The sequence below is a fragment of the Convolutriloba macropyga genome, chromosome 8 (assembly GCF_964194025.1).
Source record: "Convolutriloba macropyga chromosome 8, txConMacr16.3, whole genome shotgun sequence".
Lineage (NCBI taxonomy): Eukaryota > Metazoa > Xenacoelomorpha > Acoela > Convolutidae > Convolutriloba > Convolutriloba macropyga.
Genome location: NC_134475.1, coordinates 2,071,530 through 2,078,693, shown reverse-complemented (window position 1 = coordinate 2,078,693; position 7,164 = coordinate 2,071,530). Strand labels below are relative to the sequence as shown.

The following is a 7,164-nucleotide window of genomic DNA, read 5'->3' as shown; positions in this document are numbered from 1 at the left end:
AGACATATGTAATTGGTCTGGAGTTGAGAAATCCTTCAGTCTTGGCTACAATTGTTTGAAAAACTTCGGCTTTCAATTGTTGGCTGCCTAAAATTATGAGCAAAGTGCGTTTGGCAGACTGAATTAGCCTTTCCCATATCCCGCCGAAGTGAGGGGCTAGAGGTGGATTCATTTTCTATGTAATATTTTGCTGCTGTAACTGGGACTTGATGTAGTTGTTGTCAATACTGATTTTGCTCAGATCCAACATCTTTTTTGCGGATGTGAAGTTTGATCCATTGTCAGAAATGATTAGTTCGGGATACCCTCGTCGCGATACAAATCTTCTTATGGCTAGTAGGCAACTATCTGTGTCCAATGTCTGACAAACCTCCAGATGCACAGCTCTAGTGACAAAACAGGTGAAAAGACATACATATTGTTTTTCCAATTTGCAATTTCGGTGCTCGACGTAAAAGGGTCCGAAAAAGTCTAAGCCAACATTTAGAAAAGGATATTGTTTTTCTGCTTCTGCGAATTGGAAACTGGGGAGGTCAGCCATGAGAGGGGTAATATTTTGTGCTCTCCATCGTCGGCAAATGAAGCATGTTTTGCTTAGTTGTTTCAAAATTCGTCTTAGTCCTATGATAATGAAGTCTTGCTGCAGGTGTGCTCGGACAAACTCTGTTCCAAGATGTCTACAGTCGTTATGGGCGTGTTCAATTATTAGCTTAGTAATACTATTAAGTATAATTGTATTTTTTTGGGTTGTAGGGTATTTTAGCGTGCTTTAATCTGCCTCTTGCTCGTACTAAATCATCTTTGTCCAGGAAGTGGGTGAATTGCAATAACTTGTCCCGTTTGTCTAGTTCTCTTCCTCGTTCAAGGTATCTTATGCTATCAGAAAAAATTTTATGCTGTGATTGTCTTAATATATGGCGTCGTGCGTCTTCATAACTGTTGGTGACTGGTCGATTTCGGAAGATATTGACTGCTTTCCTTACTGTTTCGGTTCGTCGCATAAGTTTATTCCAACTAGAAAAATCATCAGTGTCAATAACTGTGCTTAAAGTTTCTGTACCTAAAACGTTTGTCGCTGTAAATTGCTGGTCTCTTTGGAAATTTGGAACGGGATTTTCTAGAAGAAATTTTGGTGCTGACAGCCATTTTTCTTTCAAGTCTGTTAAAGAAAGTCCTCTTGTTCCATGATCTGCAGGGTTGATTTTACCGGGTACAAAATTCCATTGTTCTGACTTAGAGTTTGCTAAAAATCTTTGCAATTCTATTTGCTACAAAAACTTTTTGGTGTTTTGTTGATTTAATCCAACCTAATGCGGCCATACTGTCGGTCCAGAATTGATTTTGTCAAAATGTGCTGTCATTTCGCTTCGAACGAAAGAAGCGCGTTCTGCTCCCATAGCTGCTGCTTCTAGTTCTAACTTCGGGATGGTTGTTGTTTTAATGGGTGCAACTCTTGCTTTGGTAACAACATATTGAGTTGTTATTTCTTCTACGCTGCTTGATCTGATGTATACTGTCGTTGCTATTGCTGTACTTGATGCATCGCAAAATATGTGAAGTTCATGCTTAGCATCTGTGTTGGGGATCAGACATCTGCTCACAGAAATTTCTGGCATCTGCTCATATTCGTCGACCCATTGCTGTAAGTCGTGTTGGAACTCTCTTGGAATCTGATTATTCCAGTTGTTACATTGTTTCACTATTGATTGTAGAATGCATCGTACTCTAATGGAAAACGGCGTGATGATTCCAAGGGGATCGAACAATGATGCGGCGAGTGACAGTAATTGACGTTTTTGCATGCTTTTGACATCCAGTTTTAAGTCTGGTCTTTTGAAGATGAAAATATCTTCCCTGGGATTCCACATTTGTCCTAAAATATTTGCTCTATCGCTGTGTCTGCATTTTCTCCAGTTATTTTTATGACGGTGTTTGGGTGGTTACTAAACAATTTTGTAAGCTTAAAGCCACCTTTTTGTAACGTATCCTTTACTTCTGTTGCTGTGATTGCTGCGGTTTCGGTTGTCTTAAAACTTTGAAGGTAATCATCCATGTAGAAATTGTTTCTTATCGCTGAGTAGGCTTCAGGGTTACTTAATTTGTTATCTTCTGCACATCTGTGGAGTATGTATATTGCACAAGAAGGGGAACATGTTGCACCGAATATTAGTCTCTTGTACTTGAAAATTTTTTCTTCTCCATCTTTTTTCCACAAAAATCTGAGTGCGTCTTGGTCTTCTGTTCTTATGGCAACTTGCATGAACATCGATTCGATATCGCCGGTTACTGCAATCTTGTACTGCCGAAATCTCAGAAGAAGTCCAACAAGGTTGCATAGTAGATCTGGTCCGGTCAAAAGAGCTTTGTTAAGTGAATGTTCTTTGTATACCGAAGCTGCATTTGTGACTCGTCTTACCTTTTTTTTCATTTTATGTTCAACGGGGTGGTGTGGAAGATACCAAAGTTGTGAATTCATTAAGTTGGGTTGACGTTGTGTCTCCTCAACAAATCCTTTTTCAATGTCTGCTTCGATGGTTTCGTTGTAACGAAAAAATAGGTCTGGTTCCTGTTAAAGTCGGTTTTCAAGTGACTGTAATTGTGCTTTGGCAAGAAAGTAATTGTTTGGTAGCTTGGTGTCATCTTTCCAAGGTAGTCGGATCTCATAACGAGAACCGTTGTGGCATGTCGTCCTTTTTAGTGTTTCAAGAGCTTTCCTGTCATCTGCTGTCAGTGTCTTTTTTCCGCTCACTAAATTTTTCCCTCCATTGTCCAAAACATTTGAAGCATGTCGTTCTCTATATCCTGTTCTGGGTTTTTTATTCTGTTGTAAAGCGTGAAGTTGTAATTGATTTCTTGTTTATTACTGGTTGGCTTGTATTTCTGTGGTATTGGTCCTGTAACGGTCCATCCAAGCCGTGTCAAGACTCCGTATGGGGTTCCTGGTGGTCCTGTTGTGAATTTGAGTGGTACTGTTGCTATGAAGGCATCCGCTCCGATTAAAACTTCTATTCTGTTATCTCGTATTTGTGGAAATGTGATGTTGTTAAGATGATCATAGTCGGCGCAGATAGAATTCAACATCTCAACAGGTACATTCGGCATTCGAAAGTCAGATGCTGACGTGGCGTACACCGGTAGGTTGAAAAGAGGTCGGGTGCTGTTGAGTGATCCAATTCCCAGAAAGACTTCAGTTGATGTGATGATGTGTTCTCCGTAAAGTGAAGAAATTGGTACTGCAATGAGATCTGTGTTTTTTATTCCGAGTGCTCTTGCCATTGAGTTTGTTATTTGTGTGCTGTCGCTCCCGCTATCCAAAAGAGCATATGTTTCTATTGATACGTCTTCTGTGTAAAGGATAACCGGAATGGCTTGAAGTTGAACTTGAGGTCGTATCCACGAACTGATTTGGTTGTTGCTGCATGTGTGATTTTGTGGTCGTGGGTTGTTGTTGTTGTTAAAGTTTTGTTGCCTTTGGCTTTGATTTTGTGTGTCTGTTTCATTATGAGAATGTCCGGTGTTCTGTTGTCGTGAATTTGTATTTAGCATGAAGTTGTTCGGATTGTTGCAATTTCTTTTGCAGGTGCTTCCATTGTTGTTGTTGAAGTTGTAATTCTAATTGAAACGTTTAGTGTTATTGTTTTGACCAAAAGCATTACGTGTATTGTTGTTATGATTGTAACCAAACACTCTTCCATAGTTGAATCCATGTGGTTGAAACTGTGATCTGTTTGCGGTTATCTGTGTTTGGTGTCCGTTGTTTTGTTGACCACGATTGTTGTGGTAATTGTATGCAGAATGGTTTTGAACGTGGTTGTGTGTTTGTTGTTGATATTGTTGCTGTTGGTTGCTTTGCTGTTGCTGAGTTGGTGAAAATTTCTGTGAACTGTTGAAGTTGTTTCTGTGAATTGTTTAGCGATGAAATCCGTTGCAGTTTTCAATGCGACATCGGTAATGACTGTTACACTGTGCTTTTGGGTGTTCGGTGAGGCAATTTGGGCAAATTTTTAGTTGTCTTACTGTTTGTTGTCTTTCGTTAATATCTTTATTGAGGAATTGGTTGCATTTTCCTAGGTTGCGACTGTATCCACATAGAGGACATCTTTTGTTACTTTGCTGTTGGAAGAGTCTGTTTGATCGTCTAGATGAACTGTTTCCTTGATTGGTTGGTCTTTGTGATGACAAATTGCGTAATTATCGATCCAGTCCTTAAAATGTATTAAATTAGGTTGAACAATAGCTTGCCTCAGGACGTATTCGTTTCATCTGATTATCATTGTTGGCGCAAGTTAATCTTTTGCAATCTTAAGGACAGCTGAAGATTGAAGATCGGATGTGAAATTGTGAAGTATAAACGTTTGAACCAATTGTCTAAGAAACGCTGCAAGAGATACAAAACTTTCGGGGTTATTAATGGTCGGTCTGGGCCAGTGTTCCAACTTATCAAGGTAAGCTGCTGTAACATGCTGTAGTTTCCCGAATCGTTTTTGTAATTCTTGCATTGCTTCACTATAAAACTCTCCGTTGTATGAGTATCCAATAATGCTATCTTTGGCTCTGTCTGTGAGGGCATTTCGAAGATATGTCATCCGTTGGGCATCTGTCAGTGTTATATTGTCGTGTATTGTTGCTTTGAAAAAAATTAAACCAGTCGTGCCATCTTAATGGATCTCCGCTGAAGGATTTGAGTTGAGTTTTCGGAAGATTAATGATGGAAGTGACAGGTTGTTGTTGTGCTTGTCGTGGCAAGAAAGGGTTTTCTGTTGTCTGTGTATGTTGAAACTGTCTGTCTGGTTGTTGGCCAGTTCTGTTGATGTAATTTGGTAGTCTTTGGTCTTGCGCGTTGAGATTAAAATCGCAAAGATTGTTGTTCGTTTCTGGGATTAGGTTGTTGACGGGTTTTCTGCTCAATTCTCTGTCAATTGATTGGTTACTTCTATTGATTTGGTTCGCATCTTGATAGAAATCGATGCTTTGAAGAAATGGCTGTTCTTGATTTTGAACATGTACGTCAATATTTGAAGAACGTTGACCTTGAGTCTCCTGAAATTGGGTATTTGTTGAGGCGAGGTTAACATCATGGATCTTGTCTATTTTTCTTTCTCTTTTTCTGCCTCCTTGTCTTTTTGGTTGTAGTTCATAATGCGTTGTGTTACTGCTTAGTCTGATGTTGTCGATTTTTTGATGATCGTCGCTTTCATCGTCTGTTGATTGTAGATAATTACTGTCGTTGTCTGTTGTCTGTTGATTTATTCTGTGTGAAGGCGTGATTTCATTTGATGATTGTTTCCTGTTGAAAGGGTGTAAGTTTTGTCTTGATTGTTGCTGATGTGGCTGTGTTTTCTTTGGTGTTTTCTGTTCGTCTGGAATGTTTGTGTCAAATGTCTGATTTGAACTGCAATCAGATTCTGTACTTACATCTGATTGGTGTATTTTTTTGTTTCCTTTTAGCGTGTTTATAGAATTTGGGTTTGTCGTTTGATGTAGTGGTACCAACATCGTGTCTTATGGTGATTGGTCCGATGTTTTGCTCTTTGTAGTTAACTTCAATTGTTTCTCGGGATTTTGTCGAGTTCTCATCACCATTGCCTTTTCCTTGCTCTGCTCTTATGTGATGGTCACCATTATTGTTTGGAAAACTCGCTATCATCTTTGACGAAGTGCATTCTGTTGACTCATCATTCAGCTGTAATGTTCTCTCGCGGATTTGTGTGAAGTTGGTTTTTGGATCAGTGCGTCTCTGCTTCTGACTGTACCCAAAATGTCTCAGAGGAAACTCAATATAGGAATTTTGGTTATACTTGTTACTGTATTTGTTGTCTGCCCTTGACGTTGTATCCCCTCCTCCCATTGACGTTGTATCTGAATTGATATTGTTCCCTATCAATTGATTACTTTGTTCTATGTCATCGTCATCTTTTTGTCCATGTAGAGGATTTCTGCTGCGTTGTTGTTGTTTTTCTGAAGCGGCGAGAGTAGTTATTTTGTCTGTGCTGCTCTCTGCTTTTGATTTGTTTCTCAAGTTGTATGTCTTTGTTGTCGAATGTAATAGGGTTTATGGGTTGTTGAGGGTTCGTCATTTTGACTGTTATTTTGCTGTGGTTGCGCTCTTCTTTGGCGCTCTGGCAAATGGCTGTCGGAGTCTGTAGTAACTTCTATTGAGTGGTCTTTGCGATATTTTTTCCACTTCAAGATAACTAGACTTCGTTCTGCTGATTTCTCCATTATTTCTTTCTATTCATTTTGTGTGAGGTTGTATTTAAAAAGGTCGTCGCTGAGTTTGTCTAACTGCAGCTTTTGTTGAGAAAGAGACTCATAGGACAAATTAATGCCCTCTAAACTTTCCTCTTGAATCATTGCCTCAAGATAGTTGACATTGACTGTCCATTCTGCTTCTCTCCTCTGCAGCTGTTGTTGTATAACCTTTTTCTTATTATTGCACTAGGCATTTTTATACAGGTGATTATTGCAACAGTTTTGAACTTGGTTCTTGTTTGATCTTTCAGTTTGTCAGTTTTGGTTTTTGTTAAGTTTTTTGTAACTGCTGAATAAATCAAGTATTATCAAAAGCAACTTCAATGGACACGCGTAAGAGTATTCAGTTTGTTTTCTGCTGTAAAACAGCTGCTCTGGACGCTTGTTCTGTTGTCCTGTTAAAGTGTTGAGGGTGTAATTGTTCTGGGGCAGGACGATATGATTGCTTTTGTACAAAAGCTACAGATTTAAGTGGTTTACGTTTTCGATACAAAACTCCTTTGTTCTGAAATTTGAGCAAAAAAGCAATCAGACCTGGTTTTTTAATGACGTGAAGTGTGGTGTGGTCTGATTTTATTTTAACCTAAACTTTGTTGGGTCTGTTGAACTTTGCAGAGAGTCAGAGAACGTCAAATTTTTTACGAAAAAATAATATCAAAATGTGTTTGTTATCGCCTTTGATGCTGACCGTTATTTTTGTCGTGTTAATCTTTTCTGCAACGAACAACCTAAATCCGAAGTTTCTTTTTTCTTTAACGTGCCCTCTGAAGTAGAAAGCGTTTGACTGTAATTGCTGTGTTCTTCCTTGCTTTACATTCCTTTTGAATCGAAAAATCGGAAACTTGATTATTAACTACGATAAAAACAAATTGTGAGTGTTGTTCTATTTTTTTTAATGTTTGTATATGTGTA

The 7,164-nt window shown here is 38.8% G+C and overlaps 1 protein-coding gene across 1 annotated transcript; it reads right to left on the bottom strand.

The window, feature by feature from the left end:
* Window positions 1-1,307: 1,307 nt before the first annotated feature.
* Window positions 1,308-1,868, bottom strand: LOC142344315 (uncharacterized). The gene has a single exon (XM_075395903.1). It carries the CDS (start codon window positions 1,866-1,868, stop codon window positions 1,308-1,310), a length of 561 nt encoding a protein of 186 aa, XP_075252018.1.
* Window positions 1,869-7,164: the final 5,296 nt, after the last annotated feature.